Here is a 17,327-nt window from a genome sequence, read left to right as displayed (position 1 = left end):
TAAAATCAAAGCTGAAATTAATGAAATCAAAACAAAAAAAAACTGAAAATATTGATAAAACAAAAAGTTGGTGCTTTGAACAAATAAATAAAATAGATAAACCCCTGGCCATGCTAATGAAGTGAAAGAGAGAGAAAACTCAAATTACTAAAATACAAGATGAAGAAGGAAATATCACAATGGACATGTCTGAAATACAGAAGGTAATTAGAAACTATTTTGAAAATTTGTGCTTTAATAAAATAGAAAATATCAAAGACATTGACAAATTCCTAGAGTCATATGACCTACCCCAACTGAATGAGGAGGTCATGTATGCTTTAAACAAGTCAATTTCAAGTAATGAAATTAAAAAGGATATCAAAAGTCTACCAACCAAGAAAAGCCCAGGACCAGATGGATTCTCAGCCAAGTTCCACAAGACTTGCAAAGAAGAATTAACACCAATGCTCCTCAAAGTATTCCATGAATTAGAAAAGAAGGAAACCCTTCCAAACCCATTCTATGGGGCTAATATCACCCTGATACCAAAGCCAGACAAAGACATATCAAGGAAAGAAAACTTCAGACCAATATCTCTAATGAACCTAAATGCAAAAATTTTCAATAAAATTCTAGCAAATCCTATACAAAAACATATTAAAAAGATAGTACACTACAATCAAGTGGGATTCATTCCAGGGACGCAGGGTTGGTTCAACATACAGAAATCAATAAATGTAATGCATTATATTAATAAACTTAAAAACAAAAATCATATTATCATCTCAATAGATGCAGAAAAAACATTTGACAAAATACATCACACCTTCATTTCAAAAGACTAGAAAAACTAGGGATAGTAGGAACATAACTCAACATTGTAAAAGCTATATATGGTAAACCCAAGGCCAACATCATTCTAAATGGAGAAAAATTGAAAGCATTCTCGCTAAAAACTGGAACAAGACAAGGCTATCCTCTTTCACCACTTCTATTCAACATCATCCTTGAAACTCTAGCCAGAGCAATTAGACAAAAGAATAAAACTAAAGGGATACAAATAGGTAAAGAAAAACTCAAACTATCACTATTCTTGGATTACATGATTCTATATCTAGAAAATCCAAAAAATTTCACCAGAAAGCTTCTAGAACTCCTACATGAATTCAGCAAAGTAGTAGGATATAAAATCAAGACCCATAAATCAAACACATTTCTATAAATCAGCAATGAATCCACTGAAAGAGAAATTAGGAAAACTACTCATTCACATTAGCTTCAAAAAATATATATAGGAATCAATCTAACAAAAGAGGTGAAAGACCTCTACAGTGATAACAACAGAATACTAAAGAAAGAAATTGAAGAAAACTTCAGAAGATGGAAAGATTCCCCATGCTCCTGGATAGGCAGAATTAATATTGTCAAGATGGCCATATTACCAAAAGTGTTACACAGATTTAATACAATTCCTATTAAAATGCCAATGACATTCTTCATAGAAATAGCAAAAGCAATCATGAAATTTATTTGGAAAAATAAGAAACCCAGAATAGCTAAACCCTTAGCAAGAAAAGTGAAGCAGGAAGCATCACAATACCAGACCTTAAAATATACTACAGAGCATTAGTATACTACAGAGCTATAGTAACAAAAATGGCATGGTATTGTCACCAAAATAAACTGTAGGCCAATGGAACAGAATAGAGGACACCGAGACCAACCCACATAAATATGGTTATCTCATACTAGACAAGGGTGCCAAAAACATTCACTGGAGAAAAGATAGCCTATTTAACAAATGGTGCTGGCAAAACTGGAAATCCATATGTAGCAAAATAAAATTAAACCTGTATCTCTCACCCTACACAAAAACCAACTAATGGTGGATCCAAGACTTAGGCACTAGAATAGAGACCCGGCGCCTAACAGAAGAGAAAATAGACCCAAATCTTCACCACGTCGGCCTAGGATCTGATTTCCTTAATAAGACTCTAAAGCGCAAGAAGTAAAATCAAGAATCAATAAATGGGATGGATTCAAATTAAAAGCTATTTCTCAGCAAAGGAAACAATTACATGAAAACACATCAAGGAGAGAGCCTACAGATTGGGAGAAAATCTTTGGCACATGCACCTCCAATAAAGCATTAATCTCTAGGATATATAAAGAACTCAAAAAACTTAACACCAAAAAAAAAAAAAACAAATAGCCTAATCAATAAATGAACAATAAAGGAACTGAACAGACACTTCACTGAAAAAATACAATTGATCAACAAATATATGAAAAAATGTTCAACATCTCTAGAAATTAGAGAAATGCAAGTCAAAACCACTCTTAAGATTTCATCTCACTCTGTCAGAATGGCAATCATCAAGAATACAGGCAACAATAATGTTGGTGAGGATGTGGTCAAAGAGGTACACTCATACACTGCTGGTGGGACTGCAAATTGGTGCAACCACTATGGAAAGCAGTATGGAGATTCCTCAGATAATTGGGAATGGAACCACCATTTGACCCAGCTATCCCACTCCTTTGTTTACACCCAAAGGACTTAAAATCAGCATGCTATAGTGATGCAGCCACATCAATGTTTACAGGAGCTCAATTCACAATAGCTAGACTATGGAACCAACTTAAGTGTCCCTCAATAGATGAATGGATAAAGAAAACGTGGTATATACACTCAATGGAATATTACTCAGCTTTAAAGAAGAGTAAAATTATGGCATTTGTCAGTAAATGATTGGAGAATATCATGCTAAGCAAAATAAGCTAATTCCACAAAACCAAAGGCCAAATGTTTTCTCAAATATGTGAATGTTAATTCACAATAAGGCAGGGGACATTAGGGAAGAATAGCCTTATCTTAGGTTAGGTATAGGGAAGTGATGGGAGGGGAGGGGAGAGGATGTGGGGATAGGAAAGATAGTAGAATGAAACAGACATTACTACTGTATGTATATATGTGACTACATGACCAATATGATTCTGCAACATATATACTCAGAAAAGTGAGAAATTACATACCATCTATGTATGATATATCAAAGTGCATAAATGCATTCTACTATTATGTATAACTAATTAAAACAAATAAGAAAATTAAAAAAAAAAACAGAAAAGAAACCAACTCTTAAAATGGCAAAAAGAGTAAACACTAAAGTGAACTTTAATGTTTTGCTTAACTTAATATACCCCCAGATATAATCATTGCATGATGTACTCAATATAAAAATTATTAAGAAGCTATTTTTCATTCTTTGATTCATAGTAAGTCTTTGAAACCTGGTGCCTATTTTTTGCTTAGAGCATACCTCCATTTGGACAACACATTTTAAGACTCCACAACCACGTATGACTAAAGGGCTCTCCTGTTGGACAGAGCAGGTCTAGTGTAGTTCTCCCACTCTCACTTTCTCCCTGAGAGTCCCATTCAAGCCATAAGATGAAACTTAGGAAGTCTTCTTCTCTAAAACCTTCCATCACCAGCAGATGAACAAGCTTTCCTTCCAATTCCCATAGCACTCTGTCCATGAGACTCACATCAGAGTCTCTGTGGAACTCGGCACATTAGGTCACAGCAGCGATCTATGCATGCACCTGGGTCTCCCATCAGCCTGGAGCTTGGTGCTCATCATGTCCTATTTATCTATATATCCCCTTTAACATAGGCCAGCACAGTACTGGTCAAACTGTGATCCCTGGACCCTAGGAAGCACCTAGAGCTTGTCAGAAATATGGAATGTATTTTTTCACAAGTTCTGATGGAGCATCAGCAGGAGCTTGTTAAAGTTTGAGAAGTTCAGATCTAGTGCAGTCATTCTCACTCCTGCACTTTAGAATCACCAGGATAATTGTAGAGGGCCAATTTCCAGAAACTTTCCCTAGGAATTTCTCACTCATTGATTTGTGGAGGGGCTGTGTGTGTGTGTGTGTGTGTGTGTGTGTGTGTGTGTGAGAGAGAGAGAGAGAGAGAGAGAGAGAAATAGAGAGTAAGTTCCTCCAGTCAGTATAAGGCTTAATCTGAGAATCATTTGTCTTCCTTACCTGGAAAGTGTTTCAGCACAGTGGAGAGAATTGAGAGGGGAGGAATAAATACAGGGGAAACACCAATTTCTATATTGATATTCACATGGACTCCAGTATCCCTGCCTTGCTCTGGGAACTATAAAGAGCAACATTTAATTGTCCTTTAGAGAGCATATCTTGTTTTCTGTTCCCTGAACAAATAAATAAATCATTAATTCTGTTTCATTTTACAGAGAGGGAAAAGGAATCTAGACAGGTTTAGTTGCTTCTCTGGGCCACATGGCCTTTCAGTGGAAAAACTAAAATTATAGGTTTCTACACTTCCAGTCTTCCTGCTTATACACACCATTCCTCAAAAAAATAAACACAAACTTCAAATGTGGCTCTCATATTGATGAGGCAGAAGAGGTGTGCAGAACAACAGCAGGCGCCTACCCTGGGTCCAAGGCAATCTAACCCTCCACCAGGCCCTGGAGAATCTGCTTATTACAGCCCTTCTGTGTGTCTGGACAGATAACACAGGAGCTCAGCAAGTCCAGTGTGGCCTACAAGTTCTCACTGAGTCCTCCCAACCCTCTCTACTGGCTCTGTCTCCCTTCATTCTGTCCCAGTTCATAACTTACAGCCTTGCACATACTCCCTCTCCTAATTCTGGGAACTTGTGAGGTTCTTCTCTCCATCCAAATGCTCTGATAAATTCCTACTAATCTCTTCAGCATCAAATCAAACATGCCTTCTTTCTGAGAAGTGTTCCCCCAATTTACTTAGGTTAACAGTCATGATCTCATTTATGATTCAATGTAATATATGCCCGACTCTATTAAAGACGTTGAAGCAAAGCATGCTAGAATCATTTAAATACTTGTCCATCTCCCCAATAACTCTACAAGCTTCTTGATGAGAAGGATGCCATCATATACATGTGAATGTCCCCTCAGTACCTGGCATATGTTGATTTTAAATAAGTTCTGATAATATTGGTTAGATAAAAGAGGAATCAGATGGATGGATGAATGAATGAGAAAGGTAGGAAGCTAAGAGCTCTGCCTTCTATTCCTTTTTCACCACGGATTTTTAATTTCAGTATTATTTTTTAGTGCAGTCTTAATTTTCCAATGTATACATAGTGAGTCTTTTGGTATACAGTTCTATAAGTATGAGCGAATGTGTATATTTATGTGACTACCACCACAATCAGGTCACAGAATAGTTACATCATATTGTAAAATACTCCCAAGAAGCCCTTTCTGGTCAAACACTTTCTCTACCCTGGAAACCACATATATTCTCCATACCTTTAGCTTGTCTGCCCCATAAGATCATACACATGGAATTATACAATATGTAACTCTTTGAAACCAGCTTATTTCACTCAGCATAATGTCTTTGAAATTCATCTGTGTTGTTGCAAATATCAATAGTACTGAGTAATATTCTATATTATGGATGGAACACAGCTTGTTAATCCATTAATCACTGAAGCATAATTAGGTTTGTTTCCAGTTTCTGGAGATCATTAATAAATCTGCTACTGACATTTGTGTACAGGCTTTGTGTGAATATAATTTCTCATTTCTCTAGGTTAAGTATGTAGGAGTGGAACTGCTGAATAATAAAGTGTGTGCAACTTATAAGAAACTATATGCCAAAATATTTTTTTCCAGAATGACTGTACCATTTTACATTCCTGGAAACAATGGTTTGAGAGTGTTATTTGCTTACATGCTTGCCAGCAATTGGTGTTGTCAATTTTCCTAATTTTAGTGATTCTTATGGGTATGTAGTGACATATGTTTTGGTTGTTGTGGGGTTTTTTTGCTGTTGTTGTTGTTTTGTACCAGAGATTAAATCCAGCAGGGCTTAATCACTGAGCCACATCCCCAGCCCTTCTTTATATTTTATTTATAGACAGGGACTAGCTAGGTTACCAAGGGCCTTACTAAGTTGTTGAGGCTATCTTTGAACTCATGATCCTCCTGCCTCAGCCTCTGGTGCTGCTGTGATTACAGGCGTGTGCCACCATGCCCTGCTGGTGTGGTAATTTACATTTCCCTAAGGTCTAATGATGTTGAACATTGTTTCATGTGCTAATTTGTCATCCTTTATCTTCTCAACTAAATGATATGCTCAAATGTTAGCCAATTGTTTAAAAAGTTACTTTTTGTTTACTTTTTTTTTGCTATGTTTCGAGACTTCTTTGTATGATCTGGCTATAAGTTCTTTGTTGGATATATATTTGCAAATACTTTTATCCCAGGGTTTTAATGGTTAATTTTTAAGAGCAAACATTTCTAATTTTGATGAAGCCAAATGTTTATGATATATTTTATCTATTTTGTTCTTAACATCTATACTGAACTCTTTGCCTAATCCAAGGAAATGAAGATTTTTTTTCCTCCTGTTTTCTTCTAAAATTTTTGTAATTTTATGTTTTATATTTCCATTCTGAGTTAAATTTTGTATAATTTGTGAATCATTGTTTGAAGTTAATGTTTTCCCTGGATGGTGCCACAATTGTTCCAATACCATTTGCTGGAAATAATAGCCTTTCTCCACTTAAGAAACTGTACACTGCAACCTTGCTTAACTCAATTATTAGTTCTAAGAGGGTTTTGTGTGGATTCCATGGGTTTTTTTATAAAAACTATCATCTCATTGAGAAGAACAAGCTTTATTTTTTCCCTTTGCAATCGAGATGATTTGTATTTCATTTTTCTTGCTTTATTGCACTGGCTAGAACTTTCATCATATGGTCTAACAGGAATGGTAAGAGTGACTATCCCCAGCTTTTTTCTGCTCTTTGGTATCTTATCATTAAGTATGAGGCTATTATAGATCTTTTGTAGAGGTCCTTGATCTGAAGTTTCCTTCTATTCCAAATTTTATTTAAGAAGTTTTTGCTCCAGACATGTCCCCCCATCAAAAACTAGCTGTGTGAATTTCAGAAACTTTAAATTTAAACTTCTTTGTCAGAAAAAGAGAAAAATAAAATATGGGTTGTTCCTTTCTGTGATGATGAGGTATTGTATATGTGTGACTTCATGAGTGTGAGAAAGAATTCAGTACATGCCACAAAAAGATTACTTTTTAAAATAAACAATATGTAAATAAATAAATGAGCTGCCCAGCAAGTAGAAAAGGATGGATCTTAAGTCTCAAGGAACCTGAAAACACATGGGAAGTTTTGGGAGAAGGGATTCCGTACTAAGTAGGAAATCAGACCATGCTATAAAGTTTTCCCCAACTCTGAAAATATGATGACTACTGTACGTCACATTTATGTGACATATGTGGCTTTAAAAGGTTGACATAGAAAGCAAAGCCAAAGCAAGAGTGCACCCAAAAATGGCCTGTGGGTCTCCTCCTGAGACCAACACTCTGCTCTCTGCTGTCCTGATGGACTCCTCCAACCCCACAGCTCATTCACACTCCCCCTTTACTTTCTCAGCAGCAAGAGTCAAATTATACAATTTTTGAATCCAGGCTTTTCTACTCTCACAATCAATGGCTTTAAGTATGTGACATTATCTTTTTATATCTAAAAGCTCTTCTGTTGAAAAAAAAAAAAAACACAAAGTTTGGGTCATAGCTGCCTACCTCAAAGACTATACTTATTCAAGAATTAAAAGACAGAAAGGAAAGTGGAAGGAAGGGAGGAAGGGAGATAGCAGAGTGTCAGATACATAGTAACAGGTGCTGATTTCCTTCAGACTCTGAAAAGAAAGAAAAAAAAAAAAGCATATGCAACATATTTACCAAATATCTGTTTTGGGCATGCATCTGTGGTTGGCCTGGAATGGAATTCTCCTGGAGAGAGCACACACGGTTTTACTTAATGAATTCTGAATGATACAGCAACACCCACAGCCAGGTCAAAGCAGAAATCTTCTTACAAGATTTGTACATTTCCTAGTTTCTCTTAAAAGTCCTTTTCTATTTAGTCAACCCAGAACCTTGTGAGCTCAGTTGGGCTAAAGGAATGTTGTCAAATCACAGAGGAAGTTGCAGTCCAGAGAGGTTAGGGAATTTTCTCCTGGTCTCAACAGCTACAAAGTGGCAAAACCTACAACCTTAACTCGCAGGCAGATAGGGGCTTGATCTCTGTTCTTGTGGGCCACTCTTATTAGATTATTTGATTCTATTTTTATCCTTGGAGATGCTAATTATATTTTCATATATTTTTATTTAAGTTGGTTTTATTTTTCCTTTGATAATGAAGAGTCCTACAATTATGATCATTTCCAGGAGGAGTGAAATGTTGGAATTGGTGCAAAATAATGCTTTTTCGGCTAAATTTTGTGTGAGAAGTCTACAGCCACACAAGGCAGCAAGGAGGTCATATGTTTGAAATCTCAGGGTTCCATGGCTAGAAAAGAGACCCTTATCTGTAGGGACAATACAAGCCTTGCTTACCTCTGTGTCTCCAGGGCCTAGAGCAATGCCTGACACATAGTAGGTCATCCCTAAATATCTGCTGCATGGATGAAAGAGCCCTTTTGCAAATAATTGCTTGGTTACTTTTTCTGGTAAGCCTGACCCCCTAAAAGGAATTGTTTATTTAAATCAAGCAGCCCCTGCAATTCACCATGTGGATGTAAAATACCTGTAATGAGCTACAGATATCTCTGTTCAAATTACACTAAAAGATGCCAAGGAAATTACTAACAGGAGTCTCAAAATTCATCACATTAACTCACATCCCCAGAAAATTCATTCCTGAGGGTTTATTTCAATGAAATGTCTCCCTTGGGACTGGAAGTCTCTTCCCCCACTCTGGGAAATAAGGATGGATGTGGCATTAATGGAGCTAGGGGCTTTTCATCTTCCCAAACCATTCAAATGCAAATTGGGGGAGGAGAGAGACCTGCAGGCAGATCTGGGGGTGGGGGGGGTGGCCTAGCCTGAGCTGCAGGGCACTCACATCCGTCAGCAGTCCGCACCTCCATGTGCACCAGGTCCGCCTCCTTATCCAGTCCGGCCACCGACCTGGGGAAGGAAGGGAGAGATAGAGGCTCAGTAAACATGGGGACAGCAGCCAACAAAGTGGAAGTACCTGAGGTCCTTACTTGGCATTCGGCTCTCTCAAACAGGACTGTCCTGCACCATGGGAGCTCGGGCAACACATCAGTGTGGCTGGCCTTAGAAACTTGTCACCTGTAATGGTCATAATGCCTGAGTCCTAGGTAGTGTTAGTGAGTTAAAAACTCAAGGAAACAAAAAAAGAAGAAGGAGGAGGTGGTGATGATGATGATGATGAAGAAGAAGAAGAAGGAGGAGGAAGAGGAGAAGGAGGAGGAGGAGGAGACAGACTCCACTGATGGTGGTCTAAACCTCTGTCCTTGGCCCTTCTCCACCACCCACCCCCTTCTGCGAGGTCTTCTTTTCTCCTTGGTCTTGACACTTCTAATTACCTCCACACTGTTTCCTGCCCTGTTCTGTGGGTTTCAATGTGTGCCCTCCTGATTTGATCCCATTTACCCTTCCTCTCTCCTTTCTTGCAAACAACAACATTTAAACCTGGTCTGGCAGGGACAGAATTCTCCCAGTAACTGGATTGAGTAAACTTAGTGATCTCTGGCCAATAGCTAGAAGAAGGAAGGCTGAGAATCCCTACAAATAACCTCGTGGATCTCTAAACCTCCCATTAAAAGCCCAAGCAGCTGTCTACCACCTTAGGTATGCAGCCACAGTGAGGCCCAGAAAGTCAACTAAAAGTGCCCACAGGCATTACCCCATCGTGTGCTAAAGAGCGCATTCTCTCCAGCAAGTTCATCTCATAGTCTATTTATTCCTATTTTAAGCATCATCTTAAGATTGGTTTCCTGGATTGCCAGAACTCAATAGGTAGAAAACAGCAAGTTAGAAATCAAGTAGATTAATGGTGAGAATCAACAACTGATACCTAGGTGGCAAGACAAATAGAAAATAGATGAAAAACAGACCTAAGAACTCCAAGCCCAATCTTCCACACCATAAACACCTACACTTCTCAATAGCCCTGGGCATTACTATATTAGAGCATGGTTCAGGGTCTGACATCCATGGCAAGGAATTGAAGGCACAGATAAAAAGTAGTGGGGGCTATTGATATCTACCCATGCTCTCTGTTTAAGAAACCAGGTTTGGGAATAATATCTTTTAAAGCGAAAAAAATCATTTTCTGTTAAAATAAAATGACGATGTCTTGAAAGATCATACTTCAGTCATCTAAAAAGTTTACTTATACAAATTACTTTTTTCCCCCTAAAGAAGCTGAATAAATGAGGCGTTACTCTAATGGGTTATTTTTCCCAATGGTCATTGACACACTATCTTTTTGTTTTTCTTTACCTCATTGGATCCTAATAGCAAACCCCTAAGGTAAGGAGAGCAGGTATCATTAGACATATTTAACTGGAGGAGAAACTGAGGTGTGGAGAAGTTTATGTTTGCCTAATGTCACACGGAGGTTAGTTCAGAAATAGACAGATGTCTTGACTTCCTGTCCCAGACCAGCTCTGATGTGCGCCTTATCTTACCATCTCCTTCCTGCTTTTCTCCAGCCAAGTCTCAGATCTCCTTCTGAGCAAGCCGGGCCTCACCCCTGCAGCAGTCCTCCCTTCCCTCATCTCACTCACTGCGAAACCATGGCATCCTTACCTCAGTGGTCCTCCAACTTGGCTGCCCATGAGAACCACTAGTAGGCGGGCTTTGAAATACACTGATGCCTGGTCCGCCTCCCTAGACCAAGAAAGCTAGAGCCTGTGAGGACAGAGCCAGGCCATCAGTGTTCTTTTAAATCTCCATGGGAATTTCCTCATGCAGGCAAGTTTGAGGACCTCTGTTTGCATAAGTCAATCATATCCCTTATGTTATTACCATTTCTGTCTTTCCTACTTAGATATAAACCTTAAAGAGGTAGGGCCCTGGCTTATTTATCTTGGAAACATTGACACTTACATGCCTTGTACCTATTACGTGCTCCCTGTGTTGATTAATCTAACAACTCAGTCTCCCTGTGACGATGCCAACATTCCTATGAGAAACTCACTTGAGGTCAGACACACAGGGACAGAGGGCACCAGAAAGGACTACTCTGACACCTCCTCTGCTCAGCAGTCTCCATTTCTTTACGATAGAGCTGGTATTCTCAGGATGACAGGCTTCTCGGTTGTCATTCTTCTACCCTTTCCCCATGACCACAGGCAGGGTGGCATGGACACAGTTGGAACCATAATGGCTCAGCCTGACTGTGGCCATCAAATGCTGTGCTCTGCTAATAAAGGAAGAAAGTCCTTGCCTCTGCAGAACTTGAAAAAAGGCAAATAAACCAGAGAAGTGGTTCTCTTATTCAGGCCTTCCCACTCCCTCCCATCTAACTAAATCCTACTCAACCTCAAGTCTGTACCAAGAATCAAGTCCTCCTGGAAGCTTTCCTAGATGACAACGGCTCACGTTCACCTCTCTCCTTCACACATGCAGAGAACTCAGAGTCTTGATGGTGTACCCTCCCACAGTTACACGGTGATGAAGCTGGTTTCCCCTTGAGCTGGGCTTGGCTTACTAGAATGAACACCTGTGGTTTTGTTGGCTCAGTGCCCTTTCCCTCCCTTTCCATATGGATTTGTTCTATCCACTCAATTTGTGCTTTGGTTAGTTTGGCCTACCTCAGGGGCCCAACCCTCTGTACCCCTAGGATGTCCTGTGATCCCACATGATCATGAGGTAGGTTGGCTTGGGAAATCAGAACATGCCAGGAAAACTGAGATCTCCATGGGATTCCTCCAATTGCAGCAGAGAGGAAAGAATTCCATTTCTTCTCTGGTCACCCCGATAAATGTTTCCAGTCCAATAGGAAGACCAAGTCGAAAAGAATGATGTGGACATACAGGGACAAAGAGAATGGACAGTGGGTAAGAGACAGGGAGAGGAGGTGAAATGAGGACTGTGGTCAAGACAAGAAATAAAGAAACAAAAACACAAACCAAGATACAGAAAGAAACAGAACAATACATATATACATACACACACACCTTAGAGATCACACAAATGGAAGCATGCTGAGAAATAGATGGATATACAGGTAGGAACCATCGAGAGCATTCAGATCTGAATCCATTCATGTCCAGCCCACCCAGATGGAGCAGCTTGCTTGGACACAAGAGTCAATAGGCTGCTTTATGGATGAGGGTGTTAGTACATTTATTTGTTTACACCATCAGTTGCAAATATAATAGCGTCATTGATATGCAGTCCATTAGACAGTAAGCTTCCTGAAGGCAGGGAGTATATTTCTCCAACAGTTGCTACATCACACAGCTCAAGATTAGGCATTTCTTTGGATTAAATGATAGGAGTAAGAAATCTCAAAGCAATTCTGTCCCTGGGTCCACAGGGGAAGAGATATGCCAATCAGAGAGGTAACAAAATAACTTGGATATCTAGGGAAGGAGAACATTCTTCCCCACACTCAGAGCTGTGGCCCACAGACCCTCATCCAGCACAGAGATGGCACTGCCCACTTGGAAGTACTGGCAGCAGTAGCCTTGAGTTCTCAATGTTATCACTGTTGACATTTTTGCCCAGATAATTCTTCCTTGTTGGGGCTGTTCTGTGCATCACAAAATATTTAGCAGTAACCCAGGTCTCTACTAGATATAGTAGCATTCTTGCAGTCATGACAACCCGAAGTGCCTCTAGACATTGCTAAGTATTTCCTATTGGGGGAAAAAAATCACAGCTTTACCTGGGTACATTTAATCACTGCCTGGACTCTATGCAGTCCCTGCTAACAAGGTAGCAAATAAGCATTCAGAAACTGCACTTCCTTTCCCAGTACAAACACCAACGCTGCAGAGAAGCCCATCAACTACTGATTTTCTGGACCACACTATGGCATCAAGAAACTACCTGACACTCATCAAGCAGAAACAATCAGGTCCAAAACCTTAAAGCCCTAAGCCCTTAATTCTGGAAACTTACTGTAAAAAATGTGCACACACACACAGACCAATCAAGGAAACACACGATAGAAATATTTGGTGGGTTTTTGTCAGGTGGGGAAGGGGGGAAGTTAGAAGGGATACACTTGTAGAAATGTTTGGGAAAGTGCATATAATAATGATGACAAATGCTAATGGGTATTGAGACCATTTCTGTGTCAGGCATTGTGTTTAGTATTTATAAGCATTATCTTAATTAATCCTCAAAATGAGTTTTTAAGGAAGGTACCATTTATCTAATTTTCCTCCTTGGTAAAATGAGGATAATAAGAGAGATTAAGTAATGTGCCTAAAGCCACATGATAATAACAGTTCTCAGACACTGAGAGTACACCATGTTCCAAGGCACTATTTTACATACAGATGCTAATCTCATTTAATCCTTACATCAACTATGAGTTAGAAATCAATCTTTCCCCCTATTTTAAAAGGGGATAATCAGCCATATAGAGCTTAAGCTACTTGCTCAAAGTCACGTAGCCAAGAAGCAGTAAAATTAGGATTTGAACAGAGTGGGTGGCTTGGAGCCAGGTGCTTAAGTTTCCCTGTAAACTTTCCCACCCATGATGAAGAATTGGATTTGGGTCCATACATCCCTCCCAGAGTTGGGGATCCCATCAACATGCCTCTTGTCCACTTCCCTCAAACCAGAGTCCCTCATAGCAGCACCGTAAGGAATACGAGGGCATTTTGTACATGTTTTAAAAATCACGGAACATCTTTTTTCTGACTACAGCAATTGAGAGTCACTCACATTAGTGATAATTGGTGAAAAAGGGAAAGTTGGGAATAGAAAAAGAGATTGGGTCAATGGTAAAAGAATAGTGAGTAGAGATTTTTACAAAGAAAGATGAAAACCATTCAGGAAAAAGAATTTTGGGGCTTGAGCTTGACTCTTGAGATCTGTGAAGGTGGAAGGAGCTGAGATGTGTAAGAGGGGATGGAGAATTGCCAAGGCTGGTGGGAAGGAGATGAGAGGCTGGCTTAGGTGTGCCAAGAAGCACCTTCATGAATGCCTTGGCACCTCTTCCATTTCAAGCATTCACCTTTTTTTTAGGGCTAACATTAGACCAGGATGGAGCAGATGGCCAGTAGCAGTATCCAAATGTAAAACAAAACACAGGACAGGTAAGGCTCCCTGTGGTAGTGTGTGCAACAAAGAAAAGGTGTATTTATAGGCATCCCATTGAAAAATGCATGGAAGAGAGCTTCTAGAAAGTATCAGACGGTGCAGAGAAATTGTGTCCACACATGCTACTGCTGATACAAAATGTAAGCTGTCCTCCATGATGCCTGTTTTGGATGTGCTATATTTCTGGTTTTAATTAAGCGATTTTAAAACAAAGTTTTGTGGGAAGAAATAGAGTTAAGATATTACAATCAGACGTCAGTCTATGAAAACCCTTATGAACATTTTTAAATTCCTCCATCACAAATTCTTCTACCACAGGGATTTCCCAAACACTAATTGTGGAAAAACTAATGTTTCCTAGTAGATTTTACCAGGGTTCTTCAAGAAAGAAATAGTCAGGGCCTTTATTAAAAACTCCCAATCATAGTTTAGCTATTGTATAAATTATATATATATATATATATATATATATATATATATATATATATATATATATATATATATATAACTCCCAATCACATTTTACACATATGTGCCAACAAAAGTTCTTAGTTTCTACATCTGTCAAACAGGAGGAACATAATACCTACTTCATAGAGTAACGAGAGTTGAATGAGCTGAGCGGTAGACACTTTGAACAGTTCTTGGCACAAAGGAAGAGTCCTGTACATTTTAGCTATCATTAGCTTTAATTTGAAGGGCAGGATAGGCTGATCCATCCTCCTGCCTGCCTTCCTCTCTCCCACATCTCAGTCCCACACTGGGTGAGTGCCTACTGATGACCATGTGACTCTAGATGCTGGGTATTGAACTCCATGCCCCCGCAGGGTTCAGTTCAGATGCCTTCTCCCTCTCTAGACTGATTATACATCACAAATCCCAGGAAGGAGCTCTTGATAAGGTCTCCAGTGACACCCTGTTCTCCTCTGTAGTGCAGAAATCATGCCTGTGTCGAAATCATCTTCTTTCCCCTATTAGATGTGATCCTTGACCTCAGGGGGCTTTTATAGGATAATATATCAGTTTATTCAATCACAGTGTTTGGCAAATGATGAAAACACTTTCATTCAGTTGGACAAATTTCATATGCCTACAGCATTTCAGAATGCCTACAGCATTCTGGGGTCCTAAAGAGATTTAATGGGGCCTTCTTATGCTCCAGATAATGTTTATATTGTGGACTTCTCACCTGGTGTGGAGAAAGGAGAGGGAAAAGAACTACCCAGAGCTGAATGATGTGTGGGATAGTCTTCACTTGGGGGAATTTATTGTTGCTAATTTGATAACAATTAATGAGCCCAATAATAGCACAAGGATCATCTGAAACCTTGAAGAGGGAAAGGACATTGGTTATTCTTCAAAATAGGGAGTGCCTCTGAGTTCTGAGACCAAGGGCATAGGGAACAAAGAGAAATAGACAGCCATCATCAAACCCCCAGGGAAGAAATTAGAATCCCCTCCTAGAACCATACACTCCCAGATGCTACTGACAGGAGAACATGAAAAAGGTGGAGTGGTTTCCAGCTTATTTTTGGCAACCATGCCCTCTGTACAAACAGTCTTCAAGTCCTGTGACGTAAAATAGGTCAGACAGGGACTTCTCAGGAACCAAAACAGCTCGCTCAGACCCGACAGTCCCCAAGGCAGCCAAATACAGCAATTTTTGAAACATTATCATTTCATCCAAGCCCTTCACTTCCAAAATCAGAAAACTGAGCCTCTGCAACTGCCCAGAGACATGGCTTGTTTGTGTCAAGTGGCCCTAGAATCCAACTTGGAACTTCAGTCCCAGCCTCTTCAGAACACAGTCAGCTGTCAGAAGGGAGTGGAAGGGCCAAATCCAGTGCATTTCCTCTGTGTGGATGTGGATTCCAGGGTAAAAACTGGGTAAGGGGAGGAAGATACTGCGAGTAAGCTACAATAAAGTCAAAGTACTCGACCAATTGGCCAGCTAGGCATGGTAATCTCAAATTTAATCTTTTAAAATGAATATAATTTTTAATTGATGAGTCAAACATGTATACATTAATGGGGTATAATGTGATGTTTTGATATATGTACACAATGTGGGATGATTTAAATCAAGTTAATTACCATATTACCACCTATCATTTCTGCATTGTGGTGATCATTTTATCTTTGTTATTTTGAAATATGCAATACACTGTTATTGACTGGTGTCACCCTGTTTACCTCAACACATCTCTCCGATTCATCCTACAAGCTGTCCTTCCACTGGGGATATCCATTCCAATTCCCTCTGCATTGGCCTTGCTATGGTTCCACTCAGCTTAGGACCCACTTCCCAAGAAAGCTCCTTACCCTGGCTGAATATTAGAATTTCTTTAGGAAAGAAAGTGTCTAAAATATTAAATACCAATGTGTAGGCCCTCCTTCCAAGAATTCTGGTTTAATTGATCTGGAGTAACAGTCCTTTCATTCTCATAGTGATTTTAGTACAACAGAATCTGCTGGCATGCTTGTTAAGACAGGGATAGATGCTGGGATGTATCTTCAGCACCATTCATTTGGTAGGTCTGGGTAGGGGCCAAGAACATGGTTGGGTCTTAGGAAATACTCAGATGACATAATGATGATGGTTACGAGTCACACTTGTAGAATCACTAGCCGGGAGTGAAGCCCGCACAGAAGTCAGCACCTTGTAGATAGTCAGAATGGAGAATCACTTCTCAAAGCTCAAAACACAACCTCAGACCACAATGGCATCTCCTCCCAGGCACCAGAGATACAAGGAAGAGCATAAATTCTGCTGCTAGAACCTAGGTGAGGGGCTTGGCTCCATCCCTCACTAACTGTGGGATCATGAGCAATCTACTTGACCATTCCATGCCTCAAACTCTTTCATCTGCACAACAGGGAGATAATAATAGCACTCTTATTATTTTTTATGAGAAGTAAGTGAATTAAATATATGTAAAATATTTAGACAAGAGAGGCATGTGTTAACACTTTATATGATATAATACTATGTGTTCACGTGATCTTAAATACAATTAATATTCATTGAACACCTCTGCTGTACCAAGGTTTTAAATATCAGTTTAAACATAATAACTCACTTAATCCTAAGCAAACTTTGAGATCAACAAAGCATAATCTTTTTTGTTTTCTTTTCTCTTTTCAAAAGAGAAAAAAAAGAGGTGTTCAGTTATCAGACTGTCCAATCATTGAGT

The 17,327-nt window shown here is 39.4% G+C and overlaps 1 protein-coding gene across 1 annotated transcript in view; it reads right to left on the bottom strand.

The window, feature by feature from the left end:
• Positions 1-17,327, bottom strand: part of Sorcs3 (sortilin related VPS10 domain containing receptor 3) — a 567,524-nt gene that overhangs the window by 155,658 nt on the left and 394,539 nt on the right. Inside the window, exon 6 of the mRNA XM_076834163.1 lies at positions 8,942-9,006. Within this exon, the coding sequence (XP_076690278.1) occupies positions 8,942-9,006 (65 nt within the window). The remainder of the gene's footprint in view (positions 1-8,941; positions 9,007-17,327) is intronic.

This window comes from Callospermophilus lateralis, chromosome 15, assembly GCF_048772815.1.
Source record: "Callospermophilus lateralis isolate mCalLat2 chromosome 15, mCalLat2.hap1, whole genome shotgun sequence".
Lineage (NCBI taxonomy): Eukaryota > Metazoa > Chordata > Mammalia > Rodentia > Sciuridae > Callospermophilus > Callospermophilus lateralis.
The sequence above is the reverse complement of the archived record's forward strand: the minus strand, read 5'-3'. Positions and strand labels throughout refer to the sequence as shown.